General features: G+C 37.8%; 1 protein-coding gene across 18 annotated transcripts in view; it reads left to right on the top strand.

Moving 5' to 3' along the window:
* Positions 1-22,268, top strand: part of ANK2 (ankyrin 2) — a 286,106-nt gene that overhangs the window by 228,474 nt on the left and 35,364 nt on the right. For 15 of the 18 annotated variants that reach the window (XM_070790807.1, XM_070790813.1, XM_070790817.1 and 12 more), the window contains 8 exons: positions 4,551-4,775; positions 7,603-7,757; positions 11,052-11,263; positions 11,562-11,766; positions 14,077-14,173; positions 16,877-17,105; positions 18,252-18,377; positions 20,546-20,668. In XM_070790807.1, the coding sequence (XP_070646908.1) occupies positions 4,551-4,775; positions 7,603-7,757; positions 11,052-11,263; positions 11,562-11,766; positions 14,077-14,173; positions 16,877-17,105; positions 18,252-18,377; positions 20,546-20,668 (1,372 nt within the window). Of the gene's footprint in view, positions 1-4,550; positions 4,776-6,506; positions 6,606-7,602; positions 7,758-11,051; positions 11,264-11,561; positions 11,767-14,076; positions 14,174-16,876; positions 17,106-18,251; positions 18,378-20,545; positions 20,669-22,268 lie in introns of all 18 variants that reach the window. The other 3 variants (XM_070790805.1, XM_070790806.1, XM_070790804.1) reach the window with 1 other exon arrangement.

Genomic DNA, 22,268 nt, shown 5'->3' with positions numbered 1-22,268 from the left:
AATTCTTGCTCTACCCTTAAGTGGTGATAGGATTATCCCTCATTGACAAATGAGGCTTCAGTCACAGCTCACAAACAGTGAAACTGAACTTCAATCCATTTATCAATACATTTTACTTTAGTTCTTTTCATCTCCCAATGTTAGGGTTAGGGTTATCTTGTCCCATTTTTAATATCCTGAAAATATGAGAAAATCAAATTTACTTAATCAAATCTGGTATGTGAACTAATTTCTCTCATGATTCACCCTAACCTTTCACTTTTTCCTGTGATACAAAAAAAAAATAATGATCTCTTACAATCTGCTTTTTGAAATTGTTATACATCACAAAATAACTATCCACTAATCTATTACCTAAGCTTCGCTGGTGGCTCAGTGGTTAACAACCCGCCTGCCAATACAGGTGATGTGGGTTCGATCCCTGGGTTGGGAAGGTCCCCTGGAGAAGGAAACGGCAACCCACTCCAGTGGGAAATCCCATGGACGGAAAGGAGCATGGCACACAGAGTTGGACGTAACTGAATGACTCACACACACATCCAGGTAGTAACACCTTTGGATATCCTGGTATTTTTGATGACAATATTCAAATGCTAAGCAAATTTTATATTATAAACTATTAGGATTAACTGATTAGCATGTTGACTTTTATCAAAAGACTTCTCATCAGTACCTAGAAAAAAAAGTTGCATAATTATTTCTCTTATTCTCTTTTAGTTGAAGAAAAGACTTTTACATATGATTCTGCATAGTCAGCTTTTTAATTAGTTGTTTACTTTAATGAGGTCTGACTGGTGTTTGGTCCCTGGTTGTCCAGGGACCAAAGAATTAAACAACTTTCTACTTTAGCCTTCTTTTCAATTAGAAATAAATATATACAGCTTCTCACAACTTACCCTTTTTTCACTCTTCCATCATTCACTGTTAAGCAGCATCTATTTGAGTCTGATTTGCTTAGAGTATTTTCTAACTAAATTTGTAAACATTTTTATTCATTTTGACTATCGATATTTAGCTCTTTCATGACTTCCCATCCTTTTGTTTCTTTCTTGATATCCTTCTGATTTACTTTCTTCTCTGCCTGCCTGCCCCTCTCTTCCTTCATCTCTCTCTCCCTCTCTCGTCTAATAATTCCCTCAGTAGAGCTTGTTGTTTTTTATTAGGCTAGTGCACTTCCTTTAGTTATTTCATAAAGACACAAAAGCTTGTTTTTGTTGGAAGTTTTCTCTGAATTAGACACATTGCCACTTTAATTTTTCAAATTTGCTTGCTGTTCTGGTGCGATACTTAAATATAATTTTCTAGATCTATGATGACACCAAGACATATATAGTTAAATTTATCTACTGCAGCTCCAGTCTTTAAGTCCTTTTACTTCCCAGTCTTTGGTCTTTCTTCATACAGTTTTCACTTCTAACAAAATCATTACTTTGGTGTATCCAAACTCTTGGTTTTTTGCTTACTTTCATTTTCTACTAATCCTCTATCAAGGTAATTGAATATATTCACTCTCTCATTTTCAAGCAGGGAAATGCCTGTAGAGGAATATTTAATATTGAAGGCAGTCCTTCTCAACTAAAGCTATTTTATGAACTGAAATGTCTGAGTGTAGTAATTTGAGTGAGGTCTGACTGGATTGGTTGTCCAGGAATCAAAGAATTAAATAACCTTCTACTTTAGCCTTCTTCTCAATTAGAAACAAATATATACAGCTTCTCACAACTTACCCTTTTCACTCTTCCATTCATTCACTATTAAGCAGTTACTTATTAACTGCCTACTGTGTGCCCCATTCACATAGCACTAGGCACTTGGGACACAGGAAGAAATACGGAGCACAAGGTCACTGCCATTGTGACACTGATATGGACCTGAGTGTGGTCTAGTTCCTTCCTCCTTGACCAGGAGAGTAAGCGATTCCGAGGAAGTGAAATCGTCATGTGACATTTGGGGCTTAGACTGTGAGCATCCTCGGCAGCAATGGAAGACATCTGGGCTATGTCTTTACTTTCTGTATCCTTGCTAAGTTCCTAGCAGCATGGAAATTATGGGGTAAAGGAGAACAAAAGAGAATTTTAAAAGAAAGTCAGTAACATAGAAATCAGAGAAAGTAATCAAACATGTAGGTGCTTAGACATTGTTACAGCCAAGTATATAGCTACTTCAATTCACTCCTTACAGAATGCACTGCTACAAGATATTCTAAATGGAATATATAGGCTGTAAACCATTACTGGAATAAATATAGTGAAAATATAATAGCATGTACCATGAATGGGGAAACACCCTGGATGCTTTCAAAAAATAGATAGTATTGGATATTGATGATATTAATCAGATGTATTATAATAATTCCTTACTTTTTTGAGTCCCTATTCTTCAGCAATGGTGCTAGTAATCAAAAGATGAAAAAGAAATCAAAGAAAGTAGAGAAAGTCAGAAATACAGCATTGAGTTTGAAATAGCACCTGTTGAAACTTCAGTCATTTTTTTCTAGTTTTTATAAAAATCAACATAAATATCATGCTGCTGTTGCGGCTAAGTCGCTTCAGTCGTGTCCCACTCTTTGTGACCCTAGAGACGGCAGCCCACCAGGCTCCCCTGTCCCTGGGATATCATAGTCAAATGAAATTAATAAAATGGGAAAGAAACCTTTATAGTCATCTAGACGTTTTACCAGTTCTTTCATTCTTTTTGAGCAATAGTGCATTTTAAAAAGCAAATAGAAAATAATTTAAGAATTCCTGCTTAAACACTAGTAATACGAAAAGCAGCCAACATTTTCTCGCTGTATTTTGATAAAGACCAGAAACATCCACACTTCAGAACTTACCTGCTGCTTATACTCCCCAGTTTGTGCCCCGTACTAAAAGCTGAGAGGATGGGGTTTAAACCGGTAGGTCTAGACTGGCTCCTGCATGGGGAAAGAAGTGTGAGACCTCCTCTCCTGGTCTCATTCTGCGTGACCTGCTTCAGATAGGCACTCTGGGCTCCTTCACAGACGTCTGTATTACTAGCAGCAGGGTTCTGTTCAATAGCATGCTTAATGAGGTCTGTGTTCTGCTATGAAGAGGATGCTAAGGTATTTTTCCTTCACTTATTTAAAAATAACACAAATATATTGTGTTTCTATCCCATAACTTACTTTAATGAAATACCTTTCAAATGTTTTACATGTTTGTCATGGATGTAATATCTGAGTGTGATGAATCTGGTATAGTTCTGTGCTGGTTAAGCTATCAGTAGATCTTACGACACCTGTGTGTTGCTTTCCTCTTTCTGTTTTGGTATAAAATTCTTGCAAATGCAAGGAGAATTGGGAAAGACAGTAGGGTGTGCACATTATTTGTGTGTGTCTTTGTGTATATGTACACGACCATCAGATTGCCTGGTTTAATTTTTCCTCCTTGACAAAGTAAGTGCCTCCCAGACTTTGAGTTTTACACTAACCTAGTGAGACAAACTCACACTAAGCTGCAGAAACATCCTGAAGGAACCAACTTCAGAGTTGAGACAAACCCTTTCTCTTGGTACAGTTAAAAAAGTAAACAAGCCAAATCACCTTGGATCATTACTCCCTTATTCATGAACAATTAGGTTGGCAAAAAAGAAGCAAAAGAAGAGATGCCTTTACATTTCTGAATTACTAGTTGTGATTTTCCATGTTTAATTTATTATAATTTGGGGAAAATCACGATGCCCAGATGTCTTCCATTAGCATGAGCCCAGGATTTCCCCCTCAAAACCCAGAGCAGAGGGGACTGATAATCTTGTTTTCTTTCTCTCCTATCAATTAAAATGGTATAGAAGAGATATTTCTACTTAAGAAGTGAAAAAGCACCTTTGAATCGGTAAATGGGCTCTTTCCAAAGCATTTGATTTAAAAAAAAAAGCATTTGATTATTTTGGTTTTCCTCTTTTTTAGAATGTAATCAGTTAAAAACCTGCATCCTGGGTATGACAGTGTTGGAGCAGGATGCATGTACATGGGTTTGGTCTTGAGAGAAAGCCTTTGAATTTTTTTTAAGTTGTAGAATTATGCTGAAATGATCTGGACATGATGTAATTTTTAAAAGTCAAGTTGAGTTAACTTAGAAAAGCTACAATTTAGTCTTTCCTCTCTGCTCTATCTTTATATTATTTCAAACTATGGATTTTTCAGGACGCATATAGCAGGAAGCAAATGCCTCTGCATTTATAACAAAAGGAGACTCATATTCTTTATGTAATTTCATTCCACTTTCTAAGTCAATTGGATGTATGTTTAATTTACAAGTTCATGTTTAATATCACCATTGTCAAATTAGGAGCAGAACTGTTCTTTAGTAACAGATCAAAAAATACAAAAATTAAAACAGCAACCAAACTGAAATAAAGGCACTGGTATAAAGTAAAATTACTTTTTAAGGGCATGTTTTTGGCCACTATGCATATAAATAAAAAATGTTTTAAGAACAGAGCGTTATGGAAAAAAAAGCTAACTTGACAAAGCTTGTTTATCTGCCTTCGATATTTCAAAACACCATCTAACCTTCCATTTTAACTTTTAGTTTCCTGGTTAGTTTTATGGTGGATGCCCGAGGTGGTGCTATGCGAGGATGCAGACACAACGGGCTCCGCATCATTATTCCGCCCCGGAAATGTACCGCCCCAACACGAGTCACCTGCCGACTGGTCAAACGCCATAGACTGGCGACAATGCCTCCAATGGTGGAAGGAGAGGGCCTGGCCAGTCGCCTGATTGAAGTCGGACCTTCTGGTGCTCAGTTCCTTGGGTAAGGGTTTCTGATAAACCTCCCAGTTAGTCACTGGTGAGCTTGTGTCCTCTACATGAAATCACTAGGATAGAGTGGAAACAGGTACGTCAAGCTTTTGAAAGAAGATTGGCCCCTGTGAAATTTTTTAAGAATTGAAACTAATGCCTCAATGTTTGACCGCACTTAAATGCCTCTTATTTTAAGGCATTAATGGGTTAAGCATTCAGGTTGACTATTACTCTTTCTCTTTGGATGTGATAGTAGCTGCCAGGCTTCCACTATGAATAATCATACTTTGGTTGATGGTAGGTATTTTTTAATCTGGATTTAAGTGGGAAAGTCGTAGAGAAAAAATACAGTTGGTCCTTGAAGGACGCAGGGGTTAGAGGTTCTGACTGCCCCCCACACAGTCAAAACTTTGCAAACACCTGAGGATTGGCTCTGCCTGTAAGAGGCTCCTCCACATCCCAGGTGCTGCGTCTGTGGATCCAACAACCGCTGATGGACCACGTGGTTCTGAACTATTTGCCACTGAAAAAAATCAAATGGACCTGCCTAGTTGTTCAAGGGTCAACTGCACTAGTCTGTTCTGAACATAAACTTGGCATCTTGTATAGTTACAACAAACAGAATCATCATCTTCGCTTTGGAGAGCAGTGTTCTTTATAGAACATACAAAAATTTAATCTATGTGATTTGTCTTTTCTGTTATCAAAATTGCTACCATGACTTAAAAATCATCCTGGCAGTTTTTTATTTGGCATAGATTTCATTAAGAGGACAAAAATCCAGAATGACTTTTACCATGCTCATTTTAGCAATTTTGAGCAGAAATAAGCTTTTCTTCTATTTGTACTGCTGCTGTTATATTACCTGGTATCTCAATATGCCAAGAAATGAGTAGTACCTGCTGAAAACTGACAAAACCAAGTTTTGGAGGGGGACAAGTTTCAAAATATTTTGAAACAAATCGGTTGTATTTAAGTCTTATTATATAAAGTCTTTGTGCTAAAAAAACTGGGAGAAGATCCTATTAATTAGGAACTCTTTTGCTTTGCCAGTGTCATACTGGGGAGAGGATTTCTTACTTTAGAACTCAGGAAACGTTCTAAAGCCTCGTAATTTGGAGCAAACTATTAACAGGTTGTTCCAAATTATGTTCACACCTGAAAAGGTGTGTGTATGTATTTCCAAGTTATGGAAACTACCTCCCATGTCCTCCTATCAGACAGACCAGAGATTTAGAAGGAGCCTGTGAAGTTCTGGGTTGCATCAGAAAACTCCATTATGGTTGGAATAATTCCCCAGTGATTCCTTTCATATTCTGTGCCAGCTCCTTTCCCCTTCCTCATGCACAGATAGTTGTAGGCTTTTTAATAATTGTCAGATCTGTTGAGAAATACCCATGAAAACTTCTGGCCTCATTACAGAGTCAGAGTTTTTATTGTATTCCCAACAGCTTTGTCTTTCCTGTGGAGCATATTTTATTTTATTTTTTTGGCTCATGCCCTGGCGGTGAACCTAAGCAGGAATAGATCCGACCCCAAGTGCCCTCCTTCCACGCGCCTCCATTGTACACTCTGGGTCTCTTGTTCTTGCTCTTTGTGACCAATGGAGGGGGCAGAACCAAACGCAGTGTGAAACCAAACTTCACTCTGTTCATCAGCTGGTGACGCTGGGGTTCTGTGGAACACAACACCTGAAGCTTACCTATGTTCTTTCTTTCACTGCTGCTTTGGATGTACTCAGTAAACTTCACCTGCCAACGGCTCCTCCCCCACTTAATGAGGGAGAAAGTTTGGTCAGCCGCATCCTTCAGCTGGGGCCTCCTGGAACCAAATTCCTTGGGTAGGAGTGACTTAAAACAAATTGATGGCTGCGGGCCCCCATTCTTCTCCTTCTTCTGCAATATGATTTCTCTTTTTGTCATTGTGCCCATGACATGTCCCTCTCTATGATTTAAATTCTGTACAACCTATCTTTAGTGGACCATTTCTGACCCTTGTGGTATGTGACTTTTATTTTTGAGTGATGTTTTTATATCTTTTCCCTTAAGTGCTGTGACCTTCATTTTCGTTTAAAGCATGAGATCTGCCTAGTTGTACTATGTTCTAGTTAACGATGTCGTTATGATAAATTCGGAGTCTGTATCAAAGCAACCTGGACTGAAAAAAAAAATCAAAAGCCTCTCTGGATTTTGAGAGTGAATGTGACCAAAACACAGTAGGGTAGTGCATGTTCTGGATCCTGAAATGTAATAGGCATTGGACACACCTGGCCGCCTGCTGAGGCGCTCCCATAGGGCCACGCTGTGTGCACATGCCTATGTCTCCTTGAATGGAGGAAATAGACGGAAAGAGTCCTGAGTGCATGCCTCTCGAGTTCCGAAGCAGTTGACTCTTCTGACATCTCCTCATTTATGGCACATGAAATTACACAGCGTATGAGCCATTTTCCCTCTTAAACCATTTTGTCATTCTGCACCTTGTAGAAAACGTTTTAAGAGATTGGCATACCTCATAGATGTGCATGTACATTTCTTTTGGTTAAATGTGTTATCCTTACGTTGATCAAAGGAGAAGTTCCAGAATGCCACATGCACTCACAGGGAGACATCATTGGCTTAAGGTAGCAGCATGGCCCCGAGGATTGGCGCCCCCGAGGTGGAGTGCTAGCTACTGTGGGACCGTCTGCTAGCTGCAGGGCTCCGGAGGATGGCCCCGCTCTGTCCCTGTCCCCAGAAAGAGAAGAATTCCAGGTCACTTTGCAACAGACAGAGTTGAGGTGCTTGTCTTGCTGGTGGTTAGCTCCTGTCCACACTGAATGTTCTGCCTTGCTGTGTCAGGCCTGTGATCGTGGAGATCCCTCATTTCGCTGCCCTGCGAGGAAAAGAGAGGGAACTGGTGGTCCTGCGCAGTGAGAACGGGGACAGCTGGAAAGAGCATTACTGTGAATACACGGAGGAGGAGCTGAATGAAATCCTGAACGGCATGGATGAAGGTACTCCATATTGAAGGTTTTAAAAGAACTCTGAAGTGGAGGCATGATAGTGATGCATTTGTTTATATCCTAGGGGGTATGTGTGTGTGTTACCTAATCCAGTTTTCTCTCCTGGCGCTTGCACAGTAAAGCCTGCCTACAGGCTACACAGTAAGCCTGCCTACACCACAACATGAGGTTGTGGTGAAGGAAATAGTACCATGTTATTGCAGGTGCAAAGCAAGAAGTCTGGGTTTTTGAGCATTAGCTGCCCAGACCCCTTGTTTAGCACCAGTGACTCAGTGGTAAAGAATCCATCTGCCAATGCAGGAGACGTGGGTTTGATCCCTGGGTTGGGAAGGTCCCCTGGGGAGGGAAATGACCCACTCCAGTATTCTTGCCTGGGAAATTCCATGGACAGAGGAGCCAGGCAGGCTACAGTCCATGGGGTTACAAAAGAGTTGGACATGATTTAGTGACTAAACAATGACAACAGAGTGTTCTGGTATATTACCATGGTGATGCATTGGAGTGCACAGTATATTTGCCTAGTCTTATTTTTGTTGCATTCAGGAAAATGAAATTCTTTAATAGTAAATATCTTAGATTAATAAAGAAATACGGCCCATCTCTATCTTTCATGCAAACTTTTCTAAAATATGAAATAGAATAGATGCTGTTTCCAGAGAAGGCAATGGCACCCCACTCCAGTACTCTTGCCTGGAAAATCCCATGGATGGAGGAGCCTGGTGGGCTGAAGTCCATGGAGTCACTAAGAGTCAGACACAACTGAGTGACTTCACTTTCACTTTTCACTTTCATGCATAGGAGAAGGAAATGGCAACCCACTCCAGTGTTCTTGCCTGGAGAATCCCAGGGACGGGAGAACCTGGTGGGCTGCTGTCTATGGGGTCGCAGAGTTGGACACGACTGAAGCGACTTAGCAGCAGCAGATACTGTTTCATAACAAAATGAATAGATATTGGATAATATATCCATGATTTTCAAAAATGCCTAATCTAAACATTTAGATATTTAAGACACTGATAAAAAGTGCTAAACTTTTCTCCAGGAAAACTTACATATACCCATAACTACTACGTTATAGGACAATATAATTTTTTCTTTCATCAACTTATTTTTCAGTTGGAGGAAAGTAGCTTTACAGTGTTGCATTGTTTTCTGCCATGCAACAATGCAGATCAGCCATAATTATGCACATGCTATGTGTGCTAAGTTGCTTTAGTCAACTCTTTGCAACTCTGTGGACTGTAACCCACCAAACTCATTCTCTCCATGGGATTCTCCAGGCAAGAATACTGGAGTGGGTTGCCATTTCATTCTCCAGGAAATCTTCCTGACCCAGGAATTGAACCCACACCTCTTACATCTCCTGCATTGGCAGGCAGGTTCTTTGCCACTAGTGCCGCCTGAGAAGTCCTTTACCTCTCTCTCATGCCTCCCTCCCCTGTCCCATCCCATCCCCCTAGAGCATCACAGAGCACCAGGCTGGGCTCTCTGTGCTATATAGCAACTTCTCACTAGAATAATACTTTCAACTTTCTATTAAGGAGTTAGGAAAATTAAATTCACTCACAGTTTACACTTAAACAGAGAGTTAGCTACCGTTGAATTTCATATGCACACTTAAACATATAGTTAAGGAACGTATTTTTCCTTAGGGCTTTAATCTCTGTAAATCTCAAATCCCAGTTTAGGCCATTTAACCTCAGGTTGAAATACCTTAGTTTGACGAGAGGGAGGTGCTCTTTCTTAGGCCTCCTGAGGCCGCACAGAGATGAGGTGTCAGTCCTGATAGATAACCAGAGATATGTTCCACTTTTCGTGACCACACAAATAGGCACTTTTTTTTTCCCCAAGTGCCAAGAACATACCAAAATTTGCACCGACCTTGGCACACAATTGTGCGGCTGTTTGCCAGATTTTATCAGTCTTCCAGGACCACTAACTGTGGCTTCATGTGTGGCTCATGGATGGTAAGGTGTAGCCTGACAGCAGCTGCTTTAATGTTTCTTCCTGTTCTGCTGAGGGTTAGTAAGAAGAGAGGCCACAGAAGAGGAAATTATGCCTTCTGGACGTGTGGGTCAGTATTTTCCAATTAAGATGAAAAGATCCGGGTTCTTACCGATAAAGCTTGTTCTGTGCTGTATTTAGCTGCTTCTGCTCCTGGGAACCATTTCTTTTGCATCGAGTTTAGGATATTTCCCTCTGATATATTTACCTGTCATTAACACTGCCATGTTGTCCTTAGATGGGGACCCACTCTTAAAACTTTCTACATAAGTAAAAAGCTCATTTTGAAATAGAATCAAATTTGTATATTTTTATGTTTGTTATGTTTGTTCTGTGAAAACCTCTTCTTTCATAAGTATATGCTAGTAATTGCCAATGTATCAGTCTTCAGTCATGAAGGATCAGATCCTGGGACTTCAGACTTTTGCTATCTAGTTATATTCAAGAGTCAAGAAAAACACAGTTGCTGTTCATGTGTCTGTAAGAATTGTAAAATGCTTTCTAAAAATGAATCGCTTTCCATAATCTCTTAAAATTCAGTGATCTACTTAGTTCAAATTTTCAAATTTTAAACTAGTTGGATTTACTGTGTTGCCCTGCATATCTACACTAATGCAATTTATCAAGAGTCCATTATCCCATTCTCCTGATGTTAGATGATCTGCTTGGTAAGTTCATGATTTCAGGGGAATATCGAAACCCTAAATTTGCAATCACTGATCTTTTTAAAATATCCACAGTGATTATCTCCGAGACAACCATGCCACTGGAATGAGCACACTAATACACGTCTTACCCTTCGAAGACAGATTTTATTCCCGCACTACTCCCCTGAGAACCAAAAGGACCATATTACTTCTTAAAACCACAAATAACTGGTTTTGAACTAACTTTGAAATTTGCAAAGAAACGAGCCCATAGTCAATTTCCTCTTTGGCACGTTGAGCCAAAAACAGGACAGGTTCGTTTCATTGCCCTCAAACCCCCTTATTTACAAAGACAGCCTTGCAATACCACGTCTAGAACTGGATGCTTTTGTTTCACAGTGCCCTGGAAAGTCCTAGTTTTCACAAAGAGAGAAAATGTGCCAGCCAAATGCTGACAGGTCTTGAGAGATTCTGGTATTGCTAGGATAGCCTTGCTTTTTAAATTTTCCTATTATTTAAAAAAGAAGGTTTTTGCTGCCACATCTGTTCAGGGTTAACCTATGCCAGTGAGTTTGCTAGAATGCTTTCAAAAGCGAATCCTTGCTCTATGAAGATGGGTCATTTCTTGTCTCAGTGCTGGATAGCCCGGAAGACCTCGAAAAGAAGCGGATCTGCCGCATCATCACCCGTGACTTCCCACAGTACTTTGCGGTGGTGTCGCGCATCAAGCAGGACAGCAACCTGATTGGCCCAGAGGGAGGCGTGCTGAGCAGCACCGTGGTGCCGCAGGTGCAGGCCGTGTTCCCCGAGGGGGCGCTAACCAAGCGGATCCGTGTTGGCCTACAGGTACGCCCACGTCAAGATGCAGGTTAACCTGACGGATTTTATTCCCGGGATTCAAAATCAGCTTTTCAAAAGAGAATGAAATGGCTAAAGAATCAAATTGTTCCTGGGTGAGCAAAAGCTGCCCTTAGAAATCATCAGTGTCATGAAGTTTTATATGAGTGTTTGGTAACAGTAGGAAATTGCAGTTGCCATATTTGAAGATACAAAACTGATTTATGAAATAAAAATGTGTTAAGAAATTTGACATGGAATATAATGATGTATTGTTTATTTTTATATTTTTGCTATTTTTTTAAAGGCTCAACCTATGCACAGTGAGTTGGTTAAGAAGATTCTGGGCAACAAAGCTACCTTCAGCCCTATAGTCACTTTGGAACCTAGAAGAAGAAAATTTCACAAGCCAATTACCATGACCATTCCTGTCCCCAAAGCTTCAAGTGATGTCATGTTGAATGGTTTTGGAGGAGATGCACCAACCTTAAGATTACTATGCAGCATCACAGGTGAGTCACATAGGACTATTGTGTTAATAATAGAAAGTTCTGGAAGAAGAAACTTAGATTGTAAATACTAAATTACCTTTGTCCTAAGATGCCTGCATCTTATTAATATGCATTAATTCAGGAAAAGCACACTGACTAGGGAAGTGAAAGGGGATAGGAAGTGAGCTAATATTTTCTAAATAAAGCCTGATGCCAGACTTTTAGGCACTTCATACACATGGTCATTTTTATCTCCAAAGTAGCCCTCTGAGGAAACTTTAACTCCCTTTTACTAGAAAGGAAACCAAGACTGAGAGAAGTTTTTTTTTTATAATTTGCCTGAGATTAATTATACTGTAAATATCTGACAGAGTTGGGATTCAAACCCAAGTCCATGTACCTCTAAACCCGAGCTTTAGGCCTTCATTGAAGATATCACCTTATACCTGTGGCAAACTAAATGATATCTTGAATAATTATATCAACCATTTCAAACTTTGCTGTCCAGGAATTGGTTATGACTTTATCATTAATCTGTTGACTAACTTTGGAAAAAAGGAGGATATTTAGTCTTCTCAATTGGAAGTTGTAATAGCTTTCAGTTAACCATCAAACTCCAGGAAGATATTCCCAGGACACTGGTTGTCTCTGACCAATAATACTACCACAGATGGTGAGAGATTAAAAAAATATCCACACAAGTAACTGAAACTACATAATTGAGAATTTCCCTATTTAACAAAAACTGAATGGTACTAGCATTCAGTAAATATTCATACTGTTTTTAGTAGAAATAATAACCATATCTGCTTCAGTATTATTATTTTTTTTCATTTTTCCTCATTAGCAGGAATGTTCACCCTTCTTTTATCCTCTCTCTCATTCTTCCTTCTTATCAGTGTTTTTTTCTGTACTCTTGATAGCAAACCATAGAGACTTTACCCCATAAGTTTAATAATATGACATAATTTTAAAATACATGGGGGTTTCCCTGGTGGTCTAGTGGTTAAGGCTGTGCTTCCAATGTAGAGGGTTCAGGTTTGATCCATGGTTGGGGGAACCAAGGTCCTATATGCCACATGGCATGACCACAAAACAAAACAAAACAAAAAAGACACTCAAAACCAAAACAAAGCAAAAATAATAAAAGAAAATACATACCCTAAAATGAGAGTAGTGAGAGATGTCATGCTTCACTTGGGGCCTCTCCCAGTTATTTGTTTCTGCTTATTACATAGCATTCCCATGCTTTTTGATTCATGTGTATGATTAATCATCCTATAATATGCTATGTAGCAGCCTGGACGCAAAACAAGTCAGATTGAAAAATGTCCGTGGCACATCCTGCCCTTCTAGATGATCAAATGAAGATACCACCTGGGCCTTGACCCCATCTAATCTAGTTATTCTGGGCCTCTATCTTGGGATGGATTTGTTCTAAACAATTTCTTTCTTTTTTCTTTTTTTTTAGGGAAAGCTTTATCGTTTTTATTTTTATTTTTTTAAATTTACTTGTTAATTTTTACAAATACAGTAATAGATTTTTGGATTTTTGTGTTTCGCTCTATTATATAAATCTGTTTAGAATGTGTATTTTATGGGCCTCCTAGAATAAGGAACTTTGATAACTCATTCCCTTCTTTAACAATCCTTAGAGTCAAAATTTGTTTTCATCTCAAACATATATTTCTCCTGCAATGCCTGAAGACAGTTTTGTCTTTATTTACGCCAACTTAATGTCTCAGTAGAAATGAAAGTCAGCATCACCCTCCAGAGTGATGTGTCAGTGTTCAGAGGCATTCAGTCATTTGTTCTTTCGCTTTGCAATATTTCCTGAGCTTTTAATATTTTCCAAGGATTTTTGCCAACCTTCAATTGCAAATTGAAAGGAAATTTTGTTTCTTGAAAATAAGTGCCTAAAATATCAAGGTGAAGGAATATTTGGATTTTTGTTTTAACAAAGCATTCAGCTCCTTGGTTAGTCGAAGGATCTTTTAAAATCATCAACTGAATACAATTCAAAATTATCTTCAGAAACTAGCAATTACAATAAAAAAACTTTAGGATGGCAGGGAGAGAAAAGAGCACCTAGTAATTTGAAGCAGTTATTCAAATGGCCTCCCTTAAGTTTAGTTCTGTGATATGTGGTATTAATGTCTGTTTTCCGTGTATCATTTTTTTAGCACGTAGTTTTCAGTCACTTTGTTTCCAGGGTGTCATCCTGAAGAGTGAATGAACGTAGCCAGAAGCCAGAACCACAAAGCCTTTATTTTATGACACCGAGTTTGGAGTTCTGCCTAATTTTTTTTTTCAACAATCATGTTATTTCAGGTGGAACCACCCCTGCTCAGTGGGAAGATATTACAGGAACTACGCCATTAACATTTGTCAATGAATGTGTTTCCTTTACAACCAATGTGTCTGCCAGGTATGGTTATACTGCACAGAAAAACCACTGAAATTGCGTGCCCAAATGTCTCTTGTTTTACTTTGTTTCATGCATTCTTTAAAAGTAATTTTAATTTTGGTTTGGTTTTAAAAATGGTCTGCATTTACTTTCATGTCTTAAACCAGACTCGCCAGTAAATGTAATAGTGATAATGCATTAATGAAGTATGAAGTACAGCCATTCAGATTAAAATCTAAAGAAAGTAAATTATTGCCAGCTATTACTGTATGACCCAGACTCTGGCTTTAGCAGCCACAGCTGATTTTTCCAGTCCTGAAGGACTTAGGAATGATGGATTTCCTGCTGACAACAAAATAGCCTGAATTGTTTTTTTTTTCCAAACAGAATGATAACCAAACCACAGAGCATATCATGGTTTGCTTACACAGTTTAGAGTTTTCAGTGACTTTTATGCACCATAGCATGTTTACACATTATCCTTTTTGTGTCCCATATCTTTAAAAAGCTTACGCTGTCTAGCTTTATTGCATGTGTGTAAACCAACTCAACTCACTAGTTCTCATTTGCTTGATCTTTAATGGATTTCCAAGTGTTTTCCTATTTGTTTAATTTGGTTACTGTAAACTCTTGTGACTTAAGAAGAGTGAGAGGCAATATGTCCATTTTAAAGATGAGAAAGCTGACCATTGAGAGTAGTTAAAGCTTACATTCTTATTCGGGGGTAAAACGATAGATGCATGAATAACAATGCACAGCCATAGCTGGGTTTGTAGTCGGAGCCACCCAAAGGGCTCAGCTGTGAGTCTCTGGTTCTGTGTGTCTGTCTGTGTGCCCTGCCATTCACTCATCTCCACTCTTATGCCAGAAAATGACAAGTTCTGGATGGAAAGGTACAAAAGAGTTACTGAGAGAATTCAAAAAAGGGTGTTCACATTAGAGTGGTCAGAGAGAAGGTAGTCCATGAGATAGAAACCTAACTAACAGGCAGATAAAAGTGGAAAAGAAGGTAACATGAGCCAAGATGCAGAAGGGCATTGCAGGCTGGTGACAATGGAGTCTATAATTCAGAAATAACGCCGGAATGTTGGTTAACATTATTTACAGCAGGCCTTATAGGAGAGACAAAGAAATTAGGAGTTATTATATTATTATAGGAATAATGTAATTCTTTCAGACAGTCGAAGAAGCAGTGAATCAAAGATAGTTGAATCAGTATAAAGAGGAAGGAGGTAATACTGAGGGCCTGCCAAGAACCAGGAACTAGGCTGCCTTCAAAGCATTACAGTAAATGAAATAGGCCAGACCCAAAAGAACAAATATTGCATGTCTCCACATAAATGAGGTACCTAGGATAGACAAGTTCATAGAGACAGAGTTTAATAGAGTTTACCAGGGACTGAGGTGAATGGGAAAGTTCAAAGTTACTGTCTAATGGGTATAGTGTCTCTGTTTGGGATGACGAAAAATTTCTGGAAATGGAGAGTGGCTGTGGTTGTATGGTATTTTAAATGTACTACTGCCAGTGAATTGCGCACTCAAGAATTGTTAAAATGACAAATTTTATATTATCATTAGTGCACACAGACCACTTCTTGGATTTGAGGCTGCCAATTAAATTATATTTTATCACAATTAAAAAGTAGAAGAGAGATGGATCAGGAACTTGAAGGAAAGAAAAGCTAAGAAGATAAGGAAATTTTCAGGTGTTTAAAGATTATGAGCAATGAGTCAGGAAGGAGGGATCAGTGATGGAGGAAGGTTTCAAAGTGAGAGGATCTGGAATAAATCTTTGACGTGTATAAAGAGCAAATTGAGAAAATGTGCATCTGATGGTTACTGCTTTTTCTGTGAAGTTAACCTTTCTGAAGGCCTGAAGGGTGTCATAAAGGTTTAGCAACATTACTATAGTGTATAAAATGATATCTGAGGAAAAAAAATTACCAAAACATGTCACAGATTTGACTGAGGCTAGAAATCATAAATTATTCACAAGGCCAATAATTTCTTCTATGGATTATATTAAGCAGTATTTAGGAGTTCTGAAGCAAAAGCAGATTTTTTTTAAAAAGTAGTTTGGTTGATCCAACCTTGGTGACTGTGAGTCCTTTGGAAAAGAATGATGAGATGAAGAAACGTTAGGTAGATTTTGTTGAAAAAAGTTTTAGGAAATGAAATGAGGAACAGCAGGGGATGTCAAAGAAAATAGAAACTCATCCAGCAAGATATTGGTATAATACCAGGGTGCACCACAAAAGGATTCTAGAGGCTGAAGATGTATTTCAGAAGCCTGAATACTCAGAAGACTTTCCAAGGAAAAAAGTTACAGTGTTTAACATTTGACCTGAAACACCGGGCATATCCTTGTCTTGCCCTCCTTCTCATCGATCCTCCTCCATTTCCCCTCCCCCGTCTTTTCTTTCCCTTTGCTTTTGCTTTCTCTCGTTATCTCCCTCTCCTGCTTCTCACTTTTTCCAAGAGGCATGCAATGATTACTCTGATGATACTGAAGGAACTGATTTGTTTTTCATGTAACTGACTATCCTTTTTCACAGTTGTGGAGTCCATGGATACAGAGGGCCGACTGTATTCTGCCTTTTTGTAAAATGAACCTGAGCATCTGTGGATCGCGATATCTGTGGAGTTCTAAGAACCAATCCGCCGTAGATACTGAGGGATGACTGTAATTAAATTTCAGATAACTGACTTTGTTTTATTTTATAGGTTCTGGCTGATCGATTGTCGACAAATTCAGGAATCTGTTACCTTTGCATCACAAGTGTATAGAGAAATTATTTGTGTACCATATATGGCCAAATTTGTAGTGTTTGCCAAATCACATGACCCCATTGAAGCCAGGTTGAGGTGTTTCTGCATGACTGATGATAAAGTGGATAAAACCCTGGAACAACAAGAAAACTTTGCTGAGGTGGCCAGAAGCAGGGATGTGGAGGTACTGTGTTTTAAAAACCAATTTATGTTAGTATGTTGTTTATACCTCTTTTAATATATTTAAAATAGTATTTAATAAATGTTATTCAGTCGCTAAGTCATGTCCAACTCTTTGCGATCCCATGAACTGTAGCCTACCAGGCTCCTCTGTCCCTGGGATTTCCCAGGCAAGAATACTGGAGTGGGTTGGCATTTCCTCTTCTAAGGGATCTTCCCAACCCAGGGACTGAACTTGCATTTCCTGCATTGGCAGATGGGTTCTTAATGCTGAGCCACCAGGGAAGCCCATCTAATTAAATAATGCCATCAAAAGCAGATCAGTCAACATCTTGATCAGTTAGAAGTGTCTAAAATACGCCATTTTTAGCCAATTTGGACCCATTCAATAGGGATAAAAGGACTCTTTTAAAGATTATTAAGGGAAAAATTATGCATTATTAATAAATTATAAGTATATAAATGGATATAGCAATTCACATGTTATGTTTCCTTTTTCTTTTTTTTTTTTAAGGGACTATTTATTGGATTTTTTTCCCCTATTATTCTTTAATCATAAAGAAAACAGCCTGGAGGGGTGGGATGGGTGGGATGGAGGTTCAGGAAGGAAGGGGCATGTGACTCCCGTGGCTGATTCATGCTGATGTTCGGCAGAAACCAACACAACATTGTAAAGCAATTACCCTCCAGTTAAAAATAAGCAAATTTTAAGGAAACTTAAAAACTAGTAAAGGAAACAGCCCAGGAGGTATATCCTTTGTGTAAACGTAAAAATACAATATCCAGGGCTTGCTATACTACTTTTTCTTATTTCTTAATTTTCCATCAGTGTGGATCTTTGATATTGAATTCAAGTAACCGAATTCATTGTGATGTCAAAAATATAAATTTATGATTTAAAGACATATTGATTTGGGAAAATAATATGGTACAGTGTTAGAAATGAGTATAGTAAGATTAAAGGCCCCCGTGCATTTGAAGATTCCTATTACTAGTGAGAGGGAGTGCTGGCCCAAGCTTGTCACAGATAAGACAAAATGTCAGTCAGGATTTTAAAGATTATTGTATGCACATTTTAAGAATTTTAATGTTCCAGTAATGTAATAATTTCAGCTATGGTATTCTTTTTGTTTTTCTCTATTTTCATCAGGTCTTAGAAGGAAAACCCATCTATGTTGATTGTTTTGGCAACCTGGTGCCATTAACCAAGAGTGGCCAACATCATATATTCAGTTTTTTTGCCTTCAAAGAAAACAGACTTCCTCTCTTTGTCAAGGTAATATATACATGGAATTTGGGAATGTGTTTTATTCAGCATCAAGTAAGGCTTTGACTTCTTTTGGTAGAAGAGAATATTTGCTTTTCAGTCATTTCTAATGATTTTTTTAAAAGTATTTCTATAAAATTTTAAACTCCTAAAAACTATTTTTTAAAATTTCAAATTCAACCTTGATTTTTAGTTATAGGCTAAGAATGAGGGACAAATGGCCAACTGATTAATTAGGAAAACTGGTCATTCTTTTCCAAATGTTAAGAGAAGCCTCTCTTTATTTTTTTTAACTATTATTTCTTTTAAATATTTGTGCTTAAATTTTTTTAATATATGAACTTCACAAATGTGGAGACCAAAAAGAGTTGTTAGTGACAAATTTTTATAGTAAAAGCTCTTAAAAGACCCAGTTAATCTATCAAGAAGTTATCCCAGATAGAGCAATAGACTGGATACACATTTATAAATTCATTCAACAAACATTTGTTGAGACACTTTAATGTACCATGAATTTGTTGTCCCTGTTTAGGAATGTTAATCTAGGTTAGGAATTTATCATATTTAACATATGCAATTTATCATAATTTAACATATGCAAGTTGCATTTTAGATACCAGTTCTGAAGAGAACAAAAATGAGTATGAGGGAGAGATTCATGAAATAAAAGGAAATAATAATTCTATTTAAGTTTTAACGTCTGTTTTCTCAAGATCTCTACTGAAGGCCTTCATTGTGCCATTTCTGGTTCAATGGTTTTCCTGATTAAAGATAGGTTCTTCTAAGGGATCCATTTACCATAAACGGCTATGTAATTATGCTAATATTTGATATTGTTAGTGGTCAAAAATTATCCTATAGACACCAAATACAAAAATAGGAAAATGACTTAAACATTTCTATAAAGTAGATGTACAAATGGCCAATAAACACATGAAATAATGTTTAACAGCAGAGAAATTCAAATTCAAACCACTACGAGATACTACTCAGTAACTCATTAGGATGGCTATTATCAAAAACAAAACAAAATAGCAAATATTGGTGAGGATATGGAGAAATGGGGACCCTGATGCCTTGCTGGAAGGAGTGTAAAATGGTGTAGCCATTCCATACTGTGGAAAAGAGTATGACAGTTCCTCAAAAAGTTAAAACATAGAAATAGTATATCAATCATCCAGCCTTCCCCAAAAATTGAAAGCAGAGACTCAACCAGTTACTTGCAATGTTCATAGCAGCATTATTCCCAATAGTCAAAAAGTGGAAATATTCCAAATATCCATCGACAGATGAATGGATATACAAAATGTGATATATGCATACATTGTAGTATTATTCAGCCTTAAAATGAGTAAAATTAGTCAGACACCAAAAGACAAATATTGTATGTTCCCTCTTGTATGAGATACCTAGAGTCATCAACTAGTCAGAAAATAGAATAGTGGTTACCAGGATATGGGGGAAGGAAGGAATGGAAAATTATTTTTTTATGGAAACAGTTTCAGTCTGTGAAGGTGAAAACATTCTGAAGATGCATGGTGGTGATGATTGTACAACAATGTGTATGTACTTAATGCTAGTAAACTATACATGTAAAAATGGTTGAAATGATGTTTTATGTACAATTTAACACAATTAAAAAAAAAATGAAATTCTGGTATATATTGCAATGTGACTGAATCTTGATAATATTATGCAACCTGAAATAACAGATACAAATGAACAAAGATTGTATAACTCTGTCTATATAAGGTACCTAGAACAAGCAAATTTATAGGGACAGAAAGTTAAGTAGAGGCTATTAGGTGCTGGAGGGAGAGGAGAATGGGGAGTTATTGCTTAATGGTGTAATGTTTCTGTTTGGGATGATGGGAAATTTTGCACAGTAGTGATAATCACGTAACTTTGCGAATGAGCTTCATGCCACTGAGTTGTATGCATAACAATGCTAAGAATATAAGTGAAAATGGTCAGTTTTATGTTATGTATACTTTACCACAATTTTTAAAAAGTTGAATGATTTTTTTAATCGTTCTAAATGATAATAGGAAAGGGCAAAAGGAACACTTCCAAAGCAAGTGAATTTTACTTTTCTCTGGTTCTTTTGAGTGTCATCTCACTAAAGTAAACAGTATGTGTCACACGTGAGCGAAGCATGTATGTCTTTCTTGTTCAAGGTACGTGATACGACTCAGGAACCTTGCGGACGACTATCATTTATGAAAGAGCCAAAATCTACAAGAGGCCTGGTGCACCAAGCTATTTGCAACTTAAACATCACCCTGCCAATTTATACGAAGGTATTATAATCTGCTGTAGTGCAATTCAGGCTGTAGAGGATTTGATTTCCAAATCCTTTAGAATAGATACAGGCAAAGACACTGAATGCAACCATGTATAATAGTCATTTTTGATACCCTGTCCAATTTGTGATGTTCCATTTAAGTAAGGAAAAAAGTAGCTCTACCTTATTTTGCATTAAATTCACTTTGATGGAAAAGTTTCTATAAATATGTATTGGCTATGGAAGAGAGAAAATTTCAATGTAAGGTGTAACCTTTTGGACTGATTTTGAACATGAAACTATTCACTTTGCCTCCCTTATGGTTTTTGTGCGCCCTCCTGGCACCATGCTAGTGGTGCTTTCGGCCCTGCCAAAACATTATGAGTCTGTTAGCTTCTGTTTACTGCCAGTTCACAGGTGGATTATGTATTATGAAATTCAGAGCAACTTCAGGGTATTTTACCTTGTTGCTAAAATAATTATATGTTCATTTTGTAACCTGTACTATCTGGGGAGCATCAGATTCATTTTTTCCAACTATTTTAACATGATTAGTATACAAAATACTCACATGTTATAGGAATAGATTTGAAACATTGTTGAAAGGAAAATTAATACTTGACCCAAATCTACTAGAAGTTTTTCTTTCTATTCAAACCTCTCCTCTTTACAGAATTCCTTGATTACTCTGATCAAATCAAAGAAGACTAGGGAATAGATTAAATGTTGGGAAAAGCTTTTTTTGTTTTTTGAAAAATTTTGACCAGTATTCCTTTTTAATGGAAAGTTCCCATATGGCAATTTATAGAAGGTTATAGCAAGTTGTCAGATACTGGCAGGTGAGACTTGGAGGAGAGGTGAAAAGTGAAAGTGAACATTGCTCAGTCATGTCCGACTCTTTGCAACCCCATGGACTCTACAGTCCATGGAATTCTCCAGGCCAGAATACTGAAGTGGGTAGCCTTTCCCTCCTCCAGGGGATCTTCCCAACCCAGGGATCGAACCCAGGTCTCCCTCATTGCAGGCTGATTCTTTATCACAAGGGAAACCCAGGAGGAGAGGTAGAAACATATTTAAAATCCTAAATCTTAACTCCATGAAACAGAACATTTTCTATGTTTATTTTCATTCACCATTTTTCACGATTAATTATTCTTACAAATTAGAAATCGGTCACATAGAGAAAACCATGTAGTATCATATTTAAACTAAATTCTTATTTAATGGTCAAAATGAAATGAAATACCAGAATCTGCATGTGTAAATTTACATGTTAATTACAAGAATTAGAATACAGCAGTAGACATATGCATCCAAGTAACTGTTATCTAACAGCATTCCAGTGGTAAAGAATGTACTTTGGGGGTTGTAGTGCTGAGCACTTTTGAATCACTGAAGCAGAATGCCAAATAAGAACCACAGAGAAATACGTAAATGCTGGGGCAATCCATCTGAGTGATGTGTAAAGATGAATGAGCTTTGTCTCTGATTCAAATGAGCTTTCAGTATGCTATAAAAGAAAGCATTTAGTTCATTATTCCTTTTTGTATCTAAGTCAAGATATATCCGGCACAGTTATTAATTCTATGATGGTCCAGGACAGCTCTCCATTTAGT

The sequence above is a fragment of the Bos indicus genome, chromosome 6 (genome assembly GCF_029378745.1).
Source record: "Bos indicus isolate NIAB-ARS_2022 breed Sahiwal x Tharparkar chromosome 6, NIAB-ARS_B.indTharparkar_mat_pri_1.0, whole genome shotgun sequence".
In the NCBI taxonomy this organism is placed as follows: domain Eukaryota; kingdom Metazoa; phylum Chordata; class Mammalia; order Artiodactyla; family Bovidae; genus Bos; species Bos indicus.
The sequence above is the reverse complement of the archived record's forward strand: the minus strand, read 5'-3'. Positions and strand labels throughout refer to the sequence as shown.